The sequence below is a fragment of the Syngnathus scovelli genome, chromosome 13 (genome assembly GCF_024217435.2).
Source record: "Syngnathus scovelli strain Florida chromosome 13, RoL_Ssco_1.2, whole genome shotgun sequence".
Lineage (NCBI taxonomy): Eukaryota > Metazoa > Chordata > Actinopteri > Syngnathiformes > Syngnathidae > Syngnathus > Syngnathus scovelli.
Window position 1 is genome coordinate 4,147,492 of NC_090859.1, and position 18,213 is coordinate 4,165,704.

Sequence of the window (18,213 nt, forward strand, 5' to 3'; positions counted from 1 at the left end):
TGGCGTGGCGGTTGTTTACATAAAGGACAAAGATTCGATCACGGGATGACGAAGATGACGAAGGGCCCCACGTACTACCCGCATCATTAGCGGCTTTGTTTGTAAGTGACACGGAGGACGAAGAGTTTGAAGGATTTAATGATTTGGAGTGACACAGAAGGTTTGAAAAACTATTATGGCTTTTACGCACGCCCGGTCCTACTCTACGGAGCTCCCTTTCAACTCCGTGGATGGAAGTCAGGGGCCGGCGCTCGGCCGGGTGGCTGTCCGGGGACGGTGGATGGGGCTCGGACATGGCTTTTACGCACGCCCGGCTCTCTTCCACCTCTGTGGGGATAGACGTCCACGCCGCCACACGCCTGGAAGTTTGTTTTGTTAAATAAAGAGCCGTTTAACAAACCCACGTCTTTCCTTGTACTTTGTTAATGGTACAATATTGTTAATACTAGATCTGTGGAATAACGACGATGCTGTCGTCAGGGCGCACGCGGCGTTGTTGACAAAGGACGAGGAATTCGATCGATGTATTTAATGATTTGGAGTGACACAGATGGTTCGATAATATTATTGCTTATATAATATTTATTTGATATATAATTTATATATCGTTATATGGGCCTGTGAAATATTTTGAAGTGCAAGAGCCGTCAGCTGCGCGCATTTATGTTGACATAAAGGACGATCAATGAATTTAATGACTCAGATGGTTTTATAAACGTGTTATTTATGCAATAATTATTTGAATAAGTCTGAATGTTACGTTAGGCCCGTTCTCAGCTCTTCATTTGTGTTTATGTCTCGTTAGCATACCTATCGTTTAGCCCAGGTATGGGCAAACTACGGCCCGCGGGCCACATCCGGCCCTCGGGACCGTTTAATCCGGCCCGCCAACCCTAAATAAATTGTATTATTAAACATTTTTTTTCGGTCATTTTGCCTGCAATGACTGCGTTTCCCCAGTAGATGGGGAACCACTCGCCTGCGCATTTACTACCGGAAGCCGTGTCAGAAAGCTCGGTGCACACTCACAAGTGCGTGTACGTACTCAGTAGTACGGAAATGGCGCACTCGCGCTCTATTTGTATCAGTGCCAAATTTAGAGCGTGGGCTGTGACGACAGCATTCTTGTAATTTCCGCGCCGAGCTTTCGGATACAGTTTTACGCTAAAGCCACCCACAAACCTTCCCCTGGAATCCTTCCATTAAAATGAGTCGCCCAAGGAAAAGCAAGGTGGACACTGAATGCCGAGTGTTTAAAAAGAGTGGACAATTTGGCTCGACGTACGCGACGTGACATTCAGCCACATGAACATCAACATCAACCTGTCACAGATCTAGGTAAACGGACCAACACCTCGGATCTCTCCTAAGAATTGCCACAACAAATTTTACTCCAGACTATGACACACTAGCAAAAAAAGGGAGACCAACAACACTGTTCCCACTGAAAATGAAGGGGAGGCTTTCAAGTTTGTTGTAAAAAAATGCATTTTGAATATGAGCTGTACAAATACCAGGTATTGAAACTAGCGACCATTCTCATTTTCAAACAATGCAGGATGCTCAAGGACATTGATGCACCACCTGTTTGTGACTAATCTTAACCTGTAAAGTTCTTAAGGCTTACTTTAAGGAAGTGTTTCCCGTTTCCTCACCTCTGTTACCAGGTGTTTGTGAGTTAAAACTCTGCTCTGATTTTCAGATACCCCTCACCGTGTTGCCGTTTTGATTACTTTATTTGGATGTATGCTTTCACCGATTCTTCAAGATGATATATTTGGTCAGAATGTTTGCCGTTTAATGTGATCTCATAAGATAAACATACATCTTTCATTAATCTGACCTGCAGGCACTGAAGCGATGGAGAATGTTATTCATAATAACAGTGTCGTATTTTATGAGAATCACTGATAGCAGTTTTTTAGGGATGTTTTTTTTTTTTTAATGCTGTTAATAAATGCATTTGTTTTCAAAAAAGTTTTTTTGAATATCCATGCTTTACTACCTAAAGGCTAAAACCTTTTATGCAATGACCTTTACAGGTCGTTTATATTACTTCACACAAACACTACATCCATCTGCTCCTGGTTCGGCCCCCCAGTCAAAATTTAGAACCCAATTCGGCCCGCAAGTCAAAAGGTTTGCCCACCCCTGGTTTAGCCTGTTGTTGCTCGTTCATGTCTGTTATTGGTGTTGGATTTTGTCGAATAAATTTCCCCCAAAATGCGACTTGTACTCTGGAGCAACTTATATATGTTTTTTTTTTCACGTTATTGTGTATTTTATGGCTAATGCGACCTATATTCCGGAGCGACTTTTAGTCTGAAAAATACGGTATTGTTAACACTTAAGTATTGTAACATTCTAGTCTTGGTTATTTGTATTAGTACAAAGTAAAAAAAAAGTAAAAAAACACCATTTATTATGTTTATAACTCAATTTGTATTGTATCTCTGCTGTATTATTTGCTTTTTCAATTAATCTTTTTCAGTAATTCTTTTTTTTCCTTCTACAGATCATCACAAAGATTGCTCAGGTGTCACTCTAAGAATAACATCCACCCCGTGCGTATTGTATTTGTTTATTTTTATTTTTTTACAAACTACATTGTAAGCTATGCTACGTTCAATAATAATGGTTTGCTAAAACAGTTCATGTTGCCATTTCCAGCAAGAAAGTTAGATTTTGTCTATCATTAATTTCATTTGACAATATTATTTTTCATGTTATTTTCATTTGATAGTAAGAGGTGAAATTCGTTTTTAAATGTAAATGAAAAATAATGAAATTGCCAACAAAATATTAACTATATATTGGTGAAAATTGCTAAATACATGCACTATCCCTTTAAGTACGGTAAAGTGGAACCTTGATGTAATAAAGCGGAGAGTGGCCTATAAACATCCAGCATACTACAGTTAGTTTTTTTTTCAAAGTTTTAACCAGACTGACCTCGTTGGTGCTTGGAAAGGGTGATGATTGGTGTGCAGCTAGTCAGTTTAATGAGTCATGAGGTTGGCCTGCGACCCTTGTTATCACAGTTATGATTCGATGCCATAGAGAAGAGCTTGACAAAATCAACTGTGCTGCAACAAAATCAATAATGCATGTTTAAAAGATAGTACACAACGCATTAGCAAGAGTAAGCAATAGCTATAGATATAAAAAGGTAGATTCGACCCTCTTGAGCTATGTGTCTATGGTCGTGTTAAACTGATCTTAAGCTGAGGAGACATTCTCTCAAACGGCTTTCATTTTTTGCCATGTGAGAGGCCTGAGAAAGAGGCTAGCCACAGAGGTTTCATAATTCATAACAATAAATAACCATTTAAAGCTCATTAGTTTTAAAAATTTACTATTCACATTCACTTAAGGGCACCCATTTTTCCAGGTTAACATTCACATTTGGTCTGAGCATAGCGTTTCCATTTCCATCAGTTGTCAGTGAAATGGGCGTCGGTCAGTGACAGCATGAGAGGTTGGTCAGCACTTGACGCGGATAGGGATGATTGATGACACTTCTGTCCGTCCTTTTTGGAACTTTCTCGTCTCTCGTGCGCATAATGGGCGTTCTTTAGTGACAGACGAAGGGACCATTTGGTCACCTGTGTCTTCAACTTGTATAAATGTTTTCTTGTCCAACAAAACCCAAATCTGAGAGTAGACAGACACACAGCGTTATTTATTATGTGACTCATTCATTCATCTTCCGAACTGCTTATCCTCGCGGGTGTGCTGAAGCTTATGCTTGTGGTGATCACTCACACTCAGAGACAATGAGAGAGAAATGGCTTGTGGGGGAAAATGTATAAATATTTTATCAGATTACTTCTTGTAACCTCTGATTCAATTGTTATTTTGTTTGCAGGCAGCTGTTTATTGCTGGTATATACCTGCTTATGTCCATGGACACTGTTATCCAGCCAGGAAAAAGAGGTAAACTATTTTGTTGTCCACTACATGTGGTAGTGCTTGGGAAAGTTAATACCGTATTTTCCGGACTATAAGTCGCTCCGGAGTATAAGTCGCACCAGCCATAAAATGCCCCAAAAAGTGAAAAAAACATATATAAGTCGCTCCGGAGTATAAGTCGCATTTTGGGGGCAATTTATTCGACAAAATCCCACACCAAAAACAGTCATGAACGAGCAACAACAGGCTAAACGATAGCAACAACAGGCTAAACGATAGGTATGCTAACGTGACAAACACAAACAAAGAGCTGAGAACGGGCCTGACGTAACATATAGAGTGATTAAGGACAACTATTACATGAATAACATGTTTATAAAACCATCAGTGTCACTCCAATTCATTAAATAGCAACAACAGGCTAAACGATAGGTATGCTAACGTGACAAACTCAAACAAAGAGCTGAGAACGGGCCTGACGTAACATATAGAGTGATTAAGGACAACTATTACATGAATAACATGTTTATAAAACCATCGGTGTCACTCCAATTCATTAAATAGCAACAACAGGCTAAACGATAGGTATGCTAACGTGACAAACACAAACAAAGAGCTGAGAACGGGCCTGACGTAACATATAGAGTGATTAAGGACAACTATTACATGAATAACATGTTTATAAAACCATCGGTGTCACTCCAATTCATTAAATCCATAGATCGTTCTTTGTCAACAATGGGTGCGCACGGCTGAGGGCGCTTGCGCTTCAAAATATTCCACAGGCTCATATAACGATAGATAAACTATATTTTAAATAACTATAATACAAGGCAATAATATTATCAAACCATCCGTGCACTTTAATTCCATTAAATTCATCGATCAAATTCCTCGTCCTTTGTCAACATCGCCGCGCGTGCGCCCTGACGTCAGCCTCGTCTTTATTCCACAGATCTACTATATAACTATATTGTAGCGTTAACAAAGTACAAGGATAGACGTAGGTTTGGTAAACGGCTCTTTATTAAACAAAACAAACTTCCAAGCGTGTGGCGGCGTGGACTTCCAGACAGACCGGGCGTGCGTAATGGCCATGTCCGAGCCCCGCGCACCGTTCGCGGACAGCCACTCGGCCGAGCGTCGGCCCCCGACTCAGTAGAGACCGGGCGTGCGTAAAAGCCATAATAGTTTTTCAAACCTTCTATGTCACTCCAAATCCTTAATTCCTTCAAACTCTTTGTCCTCCGTGTCACTTAGAAATGATCACCGCTAATGATGCCGGTAGTCCTTGTGTGGGCACGTTTGTATGTAAACAACCGGCGCGCCGCGCTACTGACGTCACTTGAAATAGTAATCCATTGGTACATCACGGTTCTCCAAACTTTCTTTCTGCTGCTCGATTACTGTTTTCAGCTGCATATTTTACAACTTGAAGTTTGTAACCTGCAAAATATGAGTTTCTTTTTGGTGCCATTTTTCTTAAGCCCACCCAGTTGATGAGTCACGGCCAACGGTAAAATTTAGAGCGCCCTCATCCAGTTTCGTCTGAAAATATAATTTTTTTTGGTTGTTTTATCAAAGTCAAAGTCTGCTTTATCGTCGATATATTTTTTTATATACTAAGACACACAAAGAGATTGAAATTACATTTCCACTATCCCTCGGTGAGATAGTACACATATGCATACAAGCAACACAAAAAAAAACAAGAAGGCACTAACAATGAATAAATAAGAGTATTGAATAAATGATAAATAAACAAATAATAATAAATAATAATAATAAATATAAGAGGAGCAAAAATGGAGCAAGTGTACATACAGCAGACAGTGGACTTGGATATGGTGCTTTAAAGTGTTAATTGCTTTATTTGATGTTTTCTCTATTTTTTATGTTTTGAATATGTTCAAGATAAAGAAATAAAAGCATGTGAAGTGATCAACTATACTAAAAATAACATGGGAAGTGGTCAACTATACTTGTAAGTGATGTCTTAATGATCAAGTAAAAATTTGTGAAAAACAAACATATATAAGTCGCTCCTGAGTATAAGTCGCCCCCCCACCCAAACTATGAAAAAAAACGCGACTTATAGTCCGGAAATTACGGTACATTCCAATTCTCTGCATCATATTTTGCAATACAAAACAATGTGTTTTGCCAGTCCAATGGTCCGGTATGTACATACTACGTGCTTCTGTGATACACAATGTACTGTAGAAAGTTGGCATAGAAAAGATTCCAGAGAATATTCTCATCCTGTAATTTCATTTCAGGGCATTGAATTGACTGGACTGGTTGTCTTAGAATTTTGCCATCCCAGCAGGCTTGATCAGTTCATGCATCACCTAAAAACTCTTGTTCAAGATTCCAGATTCCAGTTTTTATTCGCCATATTTGAGCGTGCCAAACAAGGAATTTGACTTCGGTAAATCACAGCCTCTGTTCAACATTTAGGTGACTAACAACACTCAGGACATGTGAAAAATGGCAAATATTCTCAAACATACCCTGATCTTAAACTCCCAAGAGGTCAAGGAAAAAAACTCAAAACTCCAGCTAGGGGAAATGAGAAACCTTGAGAAGAGCCCACAGATGGAAGGGTCCCTCTTCCAGGATGACCAGGCTGCAATGGATGCAGAGAGGACACATAGTACAAACAGTGTAGACAATTCAAAAAAGGTGTAGAGAGCAGGATGTTATTGCACAGTAATGACTCTGAGTGGTGTGAGTTCATCAGAGTAACAGCCTGGGGGAAGAAGCTGTCTCTGTGTCTGCTGGTTTTGGCGTACAGAGCTCCATAACGCTGTCCGGAGGGGAGTAGTTCAAACAGACTGCAACCTGGGTGAGAAGGGTCTGTAGAGATGTTCCTTGCACGTTTCCTGGTTCTGGACAGGTACAAGTCTTGGATAGATGGGAGGTTGATTCCAATTATCTTTTCTGCAGTCCTGATTGTCCGTTACAGTCTGTGCTTGTCTTGTTTGGAGGCCGAACTAACCCAGACAGTGATGGAGGTGCAGAGGACAGACTGGATGATGGCAGTGTAGAAGGTCTTCAGCAGCTCCCGCGGCAGGTTGAACTTCTTGAGCCGTCTCAGGAAGTACAGCCTCTGCTGGGCCTTCTTCTGGACAGAGTCTATGTGGCCGGTCCATTTCAGGTCCCGTGAGATTGTGGTTCCCAGGAACTTGAAGGTCTCTGTGGAGAGAATAGTATTACTGCAGATAGTGAGGGGTGAAAGTGGTGAAGGGTGAAGCGGGTTCAGCTCCAGGTGGTTTTGGCTGCACCAGTGGACCAGCTGCTCCACCTCCTGTCTGTACGCAGTCTCATCACCGTCCTGGATCAGTCTGATGAGAGTGGTGTCGTCTGCATACTTCAGGAGCTTCACAGGAGAGTCACCTGAAGAGAAATCGTTGGTGTAGAGAGAGAAGAGCAGGGGGGAGAGGACGCACCCCTGAGGGGCTCCAGTATTGGTGGTCCGGGTGTCAGATGTGATGCTCCCCAGCCTCACACGCTGTCTCCTGTTGGTCAGGGAGCTGGTGATCCACTGACAGGTGGAGGCAGGCACCGCAAGCTGGATGAGCTTCTGTTGGAGGATGTCAGGAGTGATAGTGTTGAACGCCGAGCTGAAGTCCACAAACAGGATCCTGGCGTACGTTCCTGGGGTGTCCAGGTGGTGCAGGATGTAGTGCAGTCCCATGTTGACCGCATCATCCACCGACCTGTTTGCCCGGTAGGCACACTGGAAGGGGTCAAGCAGGGGGCCTGTGACATCCTTCAGGTGGTTCAGCACTAACCTCTCGAAAGATTTCATGACCACAGATGTCAGAGCGACAGGTCTATAGTCATTCAAACCTGTGATAGCGGGCTTCTTGGCCACTGGAACAATGGTGGAGCTCTTGAAGCACGAGGGCACCTCACACAACTCCAGGAAACGTTTGAAGATCCGTGCAAAGGTGGGTGCCAGCTGCTCAGCGCAAACTTTCAAGCAGGAAGGTGACACGCCATCTGGGCCCGGTGCCTTCCTGATCTTTTGTCTCCGGAACATCTGGCGCACTTCCTCCTCGCGGATCTGGAGTGCGGGCGTGGCCTCTACAAGAGAGAGAGTGGGTGACAACGGTGATGGAGGTGTGGACAGAGCAGTTGTGGGGGGAGGTGAGTACGTAGATTGTGCTGCAGGGGGTCCCGTTGTGTGGGAGGACCGATCAAACCTGCAGTAGAACCTGTTTAGCTGGTTAGCAAGCCTTGGGCTCTCCACAGGACGTCATTTCTTGAAGCCCATGATGCTCTGCAGACCTTTCCACACTGTTGAGGGATCAGGATTGGCATAGAAGTGTCTTTCCAGGCTCTCCCTGTAACACCTCCTGGCTTTCCTGACCTCTCGGTTCAGTGTGTTTGTGGTCTGCTTGAACAGGTCTCGGTCGCCGCTCCTGTAGGCCTCCTCCTTGACTTTGCGCAGCCTCCCGAGGTTCGGTGTAAACCAAGGTTTGCCGTTGTTGTACGTGCAGAAGGTCTTAGTCTGCACACTCAGATCCTCACGAAAACTGATGTATGATGTGACAGTGTCAGTGAGTTCATGCAGGTCTGAAGTTGCAGCTTCAAAAACTCCCCAATCGGTGCAGTCAAAGCAGGCTTGGAGGTCCTGCCTTGACTCCACTGTCCACTTCCTCACAGTCCTCACCACAGGCTTAGAATTTTTTAGTTTCTGCCTGTAGGCCGAGATCAGATGAAGTAGACAGTGGTCCAAGAGTCCTAAAGCTGCACGAGCCACAGAGTGGTATGCATCCTTAATTACGGTGTAGCAGTGGTCCAGTGTCTGTGCCCCTCTGGTGGGACACGTTATGTGCTGTCTGTATCTGGGGAGTTCGTGTGCGAGGTTCGCCCTGTTAAGATCACCCAGAACAATGATTAGTGAATTTGGTAGAAGTTTCTCCCTGTCTGTCACCTGGTCAGCCAGCATCTGCGTGGCTTCACTCGCGCATGCGTGTGGTGAAATGTAAACAGCCGTCATGCCGATCGAGGAGAACTCCCATGGTGAATAGAACGGCCGGCAGTTTATGAAAAGTGTTTCTAGGAGAGGGCTGCAAAACTCTTTCAACACCGTGACATCAGTGCACCAACGGTCATTAATCATTGTTGACAGTAGCTTCCCTCAGGGCATCATAACAATTGTCACTTTGCATTCCAAAAGAATAATACCCTTTGTAGTTAGGAGCCTAGTCCCAATTTGGATATTAAGTACTTGAGTTTACACACAAAACCCAGGCTACAACTGTTGTAACTAGCCTCGATTCATGAACTGCTATAACCTACACCAATGAGAAATGAAACATCAAACAGAAATTAACCAGTGATTATTAGACAGACACAGACAGACAGACCGACCGACCGATCGATCAAGTTTCATCTGTTAAAATATGATTGATCAAGTTTACTTCACACTTTAAAGAACTTCAAAGATGACCTGTCTTTGCAAAAAGAAACAATAAACATGCAGCAAAAGCAGCTTCCACAGTGGTTTTTGAAAAATACTTTTCTAAGCTTCTCTTTTACCCTTGTGTAATCCATGCCTGACTATCTTTACTTAACATGGACTGTGTTCTATCTGACGAGCATTGTTTTCGCTTTTCTCAGGGAGATGGTCTTGTATTACATTGTTCTCCTACAATTTAATCAAATAGGAACTATCCACCTTCAGTATTACGTGAGCAACATTGTATATGTAAGACCTGACCATTACTAAGAATGTAAAGAAATCAAACCATGATTATTATATTTCCATCAGAGGGTAGTTGAGTATAACTACTTTACTGATCCCCGGGGAAAAATTCATTTGCCAGCAGTTGAATACATAAAGAAACAGATAGACAATATAACACAACACAAAAAAAACGACATCTCAAATTACGATTATTATATTTTCCATTAGAGGGTAGTTGAGTCTAAGTCAAAATTACCTCTGCAAAATATTTGGTTTTACAGACTGACAAATTCCCGTCATATCCATATATGGCTAAATCTGTCAAATTTGTCATAATATAACATTGGGCACGACAAAAACGACATCGAAATAGAGGAAGAGAATAGATTTTAATTTATTAATTAATAATTAAAACTAGAAAATAAACACAACACTACAATTGGCAATATGGCAGCTTGCTAGTCGCTGACCAGCTAGCCAGCGGCTAGCACGAGAAGTTTAAATTGTTTTCTGCGTCGTCATTTGTGTTGGTTTCTTGTGTCACAGTCGTTATATTTCATAATGATTGAGTCTATAAATGTGTTCAACATACATGAGTATGCTCCCTCTAAAATGTAAGCTTTCCCCCTTATTATTCAGTGAACAATTAATTCTATACAAATTCTTATAAGACTGTAATTTATTGAAATCTGCAACATTGTAATGATTTTATGTGTGCACATTCATGGATCTTAATTGCAATTAATGGCTCAAATTTGTGGGAGTATTTTATCACATAGTATGCCATAGAAAATAGTAGTTCTTAAAACTAATTTGGGTTGTACTCATTTATGGTGGCCACTGAATGTTTGTAAATAGAACATAAGGTAGTATTTTCCGGACTATAAGTCGCTACTTTTTGCACAAGCTTTGAACCCTGCATCCAGTGTTCCCTCTAATTTTTCAAGTGTTTGTGCAAACACACAAGCTCCCTGCGCACACTGTGGACCACTGTGTGCAAGTGCACACTGTGGACCACTGTGTGCAACACCAGATTAAATAAATAAATAAATAGATAAATAATGTCAATGGGAACTCTAACTTGCTTGGGGTCGAATTTCGTTTTGTGTGACAGCTCGTTCCTTTTCTGTCGACCTTTTGCGCTCTCTCGCAATAATGTACCGATCCCCTGTTACATCTTGAGTCTTTGTACAATTCCAACAGCTTTCAAATAACATTTCTGCTGAATGTGACGCTTGAGGTAGTCCAACTTCCATTCCTTCCATATTTTTCCCTCCGTAAACTCGCCCGCCACTTTGGCTTCACTGCATGTTTTGCAGAGGAGACCTTTCTCATTTGAAAAAGAGAACATCTCACCCAGTTTCACGGTTTCCTCTTGTAGTTGCACACACTCTGACAGCCATCCAATCTTAAAAGAACTGCCGCATCTCTTATTTATTTTGGCTTGGCGAGTGGATGTGACGCTGCTCAGTCATTTCGCCATGATTAGCTAATTTTGCATTTGCATCGCTTGACTCCGCCGTACGGTCGTTAGCTAGCTAACCTGCACGGCACGGATGGGCAGGACACATATGTGTCATACATATATGTAGCGTAAGTGAACTATGTCATATCATTGGCTGGACACCTGTCAATTACTTATTTACACTACAAAAATGCACAGAAATAAAATCATTCGTCCCCTTAATTAGATTAGATTACGTCTATCATTAGATATTAATCAATTAGTTTATGCTGAATTTTATTTTGTGCGCAGCATGGAGTTTCTTGTGCGCAAAGACTGCGCAACCAATGCGCAATTGCACGACTGCGCAGCTTAGAGGGAACACTGCCTGCATCCAGTGCGGCTTTTCTATGGATTTTGATTTGATCTAAGATGATTTTTATGATATTGCATGATTTGTGCCTATTTTCTTGTATATGGAAATTAAACATTAACACACCTGCGGCTTATAGTTCAGTGTGACATATAGTATGAACAAAATAGGATTTTCCCCTAGTTTTAGCTGCTGCGGCTTATAATCCAAAAATTGCGGTAATACACCTTAACACAATATTCAGAGGTAATTTAGTGTTCTAAATGTATTTTATTCTAATTAAGTTCCCATGCACCCCCAAACTTACATTATCTTTTATGCTATTTTGGTTTTCTCTTTAATCTGATATGGAAAAAGGCTTCCCATTCTTTTAAACGCATCTCCATGGTGATGCTCGTGGACTGACAAATATCTGTGTATGTGTGGCTGTTGCCTAAAACCCTCAAATACATTTTTAGCATGTCTGAAAGCTATAGGAAGTGGGGTTGTCACAATACCAGAATTTCACCAATACCTGTGATTTTCCACAATTCTCAATACTAATTCGGTACCATGGTAAAAAAAATACAAAACAACAGAATCCACTTACTTTTAAAATTATAAATAACAATATTCAACAATACATGAAAAAAAAGCAGCAGTGGCATGGAGCCTCTCAAACCTCTCAATCATCTTTTGCGCATTGGCTTGTTCAAATCTATTATTGTTCCAGTTGCATCCGCCTGGAATGCAAAATATTTCCAAAACATGACTCTTAGAGCGCCATGTTGGACTTCCACTCACACTTGCTGAAGCCATTGTTATGAAAGACCAAAAGGTTTCTTCTTCTTCAGCGCCGCTGACTGCTGCTCCGTGCTGCTCTCACACGTATACTGCCCCCTTCAGTTACGGCAAGAATCGAGACAGCTCGCCAAGCGAAAAGTTAAATATCCATCATCATCATCAAGTGTCTTGCCTGGAACAGGCATTGACGGCCATGGCCCTCCATTCTTCTCTGTCATCCGAAGCTTTCATGAACTGGTTGTTTGTTAGCTCTTTATGAGTTGCCCATTCATTGAGGCTGTCCACATACATTTGTCGTTTGCGTCCTCTGCTTCTCTTTCCCTCAATCTTTGCTGTTGCGCTGAGATGTTCTATTCCCTTTGTTCTGTAGATGTGCCCAAAGAATTTCATCTGTCTTTTTCGTACTGTATTGAGGAGTGATCTTTTCATATTCATCATTTCGAGGACCTCCTGATTTGTCCGTTTTTCCTTCCATGATATCTTCAGAATTCTTCTGAGGAACCACATCTCTGTTGCCTCTAGTTTTTTCCTTATGCTGCTGTCGATTGTCCAGTATTCGCATCCATACAAGAGAACCGACCATACATATGCCTTTAGTATTCTGAATTTGGTTCTAGTTTTGATGTTTCTGTTGGTCATGACTGGGGACAGCTGTTTAAATGTGACTTTCGCTATGGCAATGCGTTTTTGTACCTCTGATATGCATTTCCCGTCTGATGTAATGGAATAGCCCAGATATTTGAACTTGTTGACTTGTTTTACCTGTGCGCCATCACTTTGTAGTTTGCATGTTGGTGCTATAGGCTTTTTTGAGATCGTCATGCTTTCCGTTTTTGATATATTTAGAGCCAGTCCTTTCCTTTCACTTGCCTCCACAACAGTATTCAGTATCTCTTGGAGGGTCTGTTCTGACTGTGCCATTAGAACAATATCGTCAGCGTATCTTAGATTGTTGATATTGTGTCCGCCCAGCCATATTCCTCTCATGTCTTCGATGTTCCTTAGAATCATTTCACTGTATAAATTGAAGAGGTCTGGGGATAGGACACATCCCTGTCTCACTCCCCGCCTGATTGGAGTTTCTTCACTATACACACCATCTATTCTCACTGTGGCTGTCTGTTTCCAGTAGAGGTTGCTCAATATTCTAAGGTCCTTGCCATCAATATCCAGTTTGTTCAGAATTTGGAAAAGTTCTACATGCCTCACTTTGTCGAAGGCCTTAGAGTAGTCAATGAAGCAAAGGTAGATATCATTTTGCATTTCTATACACCTTTCTATTATCATGGTCATTGTGAATATGGCATTTATTGTTCCTTTATCAGCAACAAAACCAAATTGTGCTTCTGAGATCTCTGGTCTTATTTTATTTCTCAGCCTCACCAGGAGTATTTTCAGGAGGAGTTTCAATGTATGGCTCATGAGGCTTATCGTTCTGTGACTTTCATAATCAGTTGTTCCTGTTTTTTTGGGGAGTGTGATAAATGTGGAGCGAAGCATGTCAGCAGGTATGTTCCCGGTATCATAGATGTCATTCAGCAGTGAAGTAAGTTTCTGTGTTCCCCATTCTCCAAGGGCTTCATACACCTCTATGGGAATTTGATCGGGCCCTACAGCCTTTCCTTTGTTCATCGTTTTAATTGCTTCTTCGACTTCCGTATCCAGGATTGGCGGTCCTTCCATTGGTTTGGTACTCTCTGGTTGGTCTTCTCTGTCGTCATCAAACAATTCTTCAATATACTCAGACCACCTGTTGAGAATGTCTGCTGTTAAATATTCAGGTACCACAAAAAGCAGGTATCGAATTGGTATGGGAAGTATCGGTTCTTGTGACAACCCTAACCCTAATAGGAAACTTTGCTCTACTGACACAGTTATCATTCCGAAATGGTTGAGGGATTCTCTCAAAATAAATTTAAAGCAGTTTATTCTTCAACACCTCCATGGTTGGCAAGTGATGCAGATGCAGGTTGAGTGGGCCTGTAGCAGTCATGAAGTAGGTAGGCACTTGAATAATAACAATTCACATTACAATGACTTAAAAATCAGATGCACTCTTTATGCAAAAAATCAACAAACCACATAATTTTCAAACTTAAATCATGTCACAGACTCATTTTAACCTATGTCAAAAGTGGGATTCACTATGATGGAATGGGACCTTAAAGCTTACATATCACGTTTATAAATTCATCCGTTTTACTCCTTCAGTTGTGGTCTATATAAAGTGGAACAGCGATGCTTTTATTTGAATTCCTCATTTCGATAGCATTACAGGTCCCTCTTTTATACTTGTTCTGAGGTGCGGCTCAGAGCAAGCTGTTTTGGTCCAGTGTCTTTAAATGCAAATTAGATACTCCACACCCCACTCCCTCCAGACCGCAAGATGTGCGCTTCACTTTCCGGTTGACCTATTTGTAGTTTTTTTTTTAGCTGAGATAATGTTTACTTGCGCCTCAAACTTTTTGATTGATGAAAAGATGTTAATGGCAGAAGACTTGGTACATACATAACACGTAACAAAATAAATCCCCTCGCAATATTTATGAACACGTCTCGTAAACAAGCATTGCAGACAAGTTAACCAGTAAGCTAATGGTAACGTTAGCGAGAAGCTAACAAATGCATTGAACACATTATTGTGTTCCCCAAGAATAATACGGCACGTTTGATGCAATTCATCTGATACAACTACTCAAAATACACCCACAAGAAGTGAAAACAGAGCGCACAGCTCTAAAATCATCAGAAAGACTGACTACAATGCTATGAAAACGAGTGCATAGACACGCAATATTATTATACAAGTGAAATACAATTTATTATTTTTGTCATCTCAAGCTTACTGCTTTACTGTGTACGTCGTTTCCATAGATTGAAGGAACTGAACCATCAATGAAACAAAGTCTTTCGGTCAATCCTCTATACTGACAAAAAAAGACAAAAGACACTCATCGTTGAACAAGCAGGACTTTGCCTACAGATGTGGGAACACTGCTTGAAAAATTATCAGGCACTTGTTTGAGGTTCTGATGCTGGGGGATGGTGCATTGAGTTGTGTGGATTGGTGCATCCGACAACGGAACATTATGATCTCTCCACTTCGGCATCCTTGAGTTGTTTGGACTACAAAAGTCTCTCAGAGTAAAAAAGATGGCGGATTTGCAAAACCGTTTGACCACACCCATTACCTTGTTTGATTGTCCCACCCCAAAGGATGTGATATAATAGATGAAAAATACATAATAGAAAATGGAGAAAACTGAACGGAGTAAAGAATAGCCCCCAAAAAGATCATCAAAGTATCTCTGCAACACCTGGACGTATAATTACACTTTTCTTCAATCATAGAGACTCCAAGTGCCCAATAAAGTGAATATAAAAGCAAAAAAAAAATGGATTTTCCACGATATGTCTATCGGCAAATCGGAAACTTACTTTCAAGCTACAATAGATATTCTTCAGTTCTTGTGAAATGTTGAGACTGTTGCTACTTACTGTGTGTTTATCCTTTTAGTTACAAATGCGGACATTGCCTGTGACTACAAATCTTATCCAATTTACCCGTTTGCCTTTAGGACCCACACACATCATCTGGGTAAGTAATGCCCAAATATTTAAAAATATACACATACGTATATGCGCGAACATTTTATCTTTGAGGCAATAGGGAAGGATGCAATATTTGTCACTGTGCTTCTGAGTTCTCATTACTGTTGTGAATACAAAAATGTAGTCAGAGGCTTTTTGGGAAGTATAACATAAATCGACTATTGCCAGCAAAAAGGGACCATTTTGTCATGAATCTAGTGTTGACGCAGATGTAATTTTGTTTGGCTGATGAAACAATAATGAAAAGATGCATTGTGACCCAGTGGTACAAATTATTTTCTGGTATAATACTGTTTAAAGACCTACAGAGGTCACAAGCCCATTGCATTGTGAAAACACTACATAATTAGAAAGTTATTGTATTTTAATTAATCATTCATGACTTTACTACAAACATACAGCATTATTTACTTCCCATTTCTCCAATAGGAAAAGTGGTCAGTGGCTACAGGATTCGAAATGGAAAATGGAGCCTGATTGGGAGACAGTCTCCTCAACTACCACAGGTATTAAAAAAAAAAATCAGATGCAGTGATTGAAGATTGGGTGTACATTGTTTGGTTTTACTATGGGAAAAATGTCATACTGTGATTTCAAGTATATATATATTCTGGTCACCCAAACAATTTTGTGTTTTCCATGAAAAGCCACACTTATTCACCACCAAACGTTGTGAAATGAATAGAAAATAGAGTCAAGACATTGACAAGGTTAGAAATAATGATTTGTATTTGAAATAAGATTTTTTTTACATCAAACTTTGCTTTCGTCAAAGAATCCTCCATTTGCAGCAATTACGGCATTGCAGACCTTTGGCATTCTAGCTGTTAATTTGTTGAGGTAATCTGGAGAACTTGCACCCCACGTTTCCAGAAGCAGCTCCCACAAGTTGGATTGGTTGGATGGGCACTTCTTGCGTACCATACGGTCAAGCTGCTCCCACAACAGCTCAATGGGGTTCAGATCTGGTGACTGCACTGGCCACTCCATTACCGATAGAATACCAGCTGCCTGCTTCTGCTCTAAATAGTTCTCGCACATTTTGGAGGTGTGTTTGGGGTCATTGTCCTGTTGTAGGGTGAAATTGGCTCCAATCAAGCGCTGTCCACTGGGTATGGCATGGCGTTGCAAAATGGAGTGATAGCCTTGCTTATTCAGAATCCCTTTTACCCTATACAAATCTCCCACCTTACCAGCACCAAAGCAATCCCAGACCATCACATTACCTCCTCCATGCTTAACAGATGGCGTCAGGCATTCTTCCAGCATCTTTTCATTTGTTCTGCGTCTCACAAACATTCTTCTTTGTGATCCAAACACCTCAAACTTAGATTCATCCGTCCACAACACTTTTTTCCAGTCTTCCTCTGTCCAATGTCTGTGTTCTTTTGCCCATCTTAATATTTTTCTTTTGTTGGCCAGTCTCAGATATGGCTTTTTCTTTGCCACTCTGCCCTGAAGCCCAGAATCCCGCAGCCGCCTCTTCACTGTAGATGTTGACACTGGTGTTTTGCGGGTACTATTTAATGAAGATGCCAGTTGGGGACCTGTGAGGCGTCTGTTTCTCAAACTATAAACTCTAATGTACTTTTCTTCTTGCTCAGTTGTGCAACGCGGCCTCCCACTTCTTTTTCGACTCTGGTTAGAGCCTGTTTGTGCTGTCCTCTGAAGGGAGTAGTACACACCGTTGTAGGAAATCTTCAATTTCTTAGCAATTTCTCGCATGGAATAGCCTTCATTTTTAAGAACAAGAATAGACTGTCGAGTTTCAGATGAAAGTTCTCTTTTTCTGGCCATTTTGCGCGTTTAATTGACCCCACAAATGTGATGCTCCAGAAACTCAATCTGCTCACAGGAAGGTCAGTTTTGTAGCTTCTGTAACGAGCTAAACTGTTTTCAGATGTGTGAACATGATTGCACAAGGGTTTTCTAATCATCAATCAGCCTTCTGAGCCAATGAGCAAACATATTGTACCATTAGAACACTGTTGCTGGAATTGGGCCTCTATACACTGTTGGATTTTGTCCACAATTTAGGGAGCGCGTTATCTGCGCCTCACGGCAAAAGCCTTTGCCAATCACCTGTTATCCAATTTACTCACTGCGTGCTCGTTTGATTTCTTCAGATTTAGGAAAATGCAAAGACACTGAAGCAGAAATTAGACTTAGACAGATTGGTTGAGTTCAATCACAATTCTTGTTCAAAAAGCTCTGTTTTCAGGAAAGTACAATACAGCGCTGGGCCCTTCAAGAGCGGAAAGTCTCCATTCAGAAAAGGCAAAGTCCAAGGTTGTTAGATCAGTTTTATATTCAGTAGCACATTGTGGGCCGGGATTGATGGGCGATGAGTCTTCGGAGTGGGGCAAGTTCGAAGGAGTCTGCTTGCAT

General features: G+C 41.3%; 2 protein-coding genes across 6 annotated transcripts in view; one reads left to right on the plus strand and one right to left on the minus strand.

Annotated features, from left to right (window-relative positions):
- dpm2 (dolichyl-phosphate mannosyltransferase subunit 2, regulatory) overlaps nt 1-18,213 on the minus strand; it is a 258,461-nt gene that overhangs the window by 113,841 nt on the left and 126,407 nt on the right. The window lies entirely within an intron of this gene.
- The window catches only part of pam (peptidylglycine alpha-amidating monooxygenase), an 88,550-nt gene that overhangs the window by 38,936 nt on the left and 31,401 nt on the right, over nt 1-18,213 (plus strand). For all 5 annotated transcript variants that reach the window (XM_049738446.1, XM_049738445.2, XM_049738448.2 and 2 more), the window contains exons 9-12: nt 2,516-2,564; nt 3,869-3,936; nt 15,731-15,811; nt 16,255-16,331. In XM_049738446.1, coding sequence (XP_049594403.1) covers nt 2,516-2,564; nt 3,869-3,936; nt 15,731-15,811; nt 16,255-16,331 — 275 coding nt within the window. The remainder of the gene's footprint in view (nt 1-2,515; nt 2,565-3,868; nt 3,937-15,730; nt 15,812-16,254; nt 16,332-18,213) is intronic.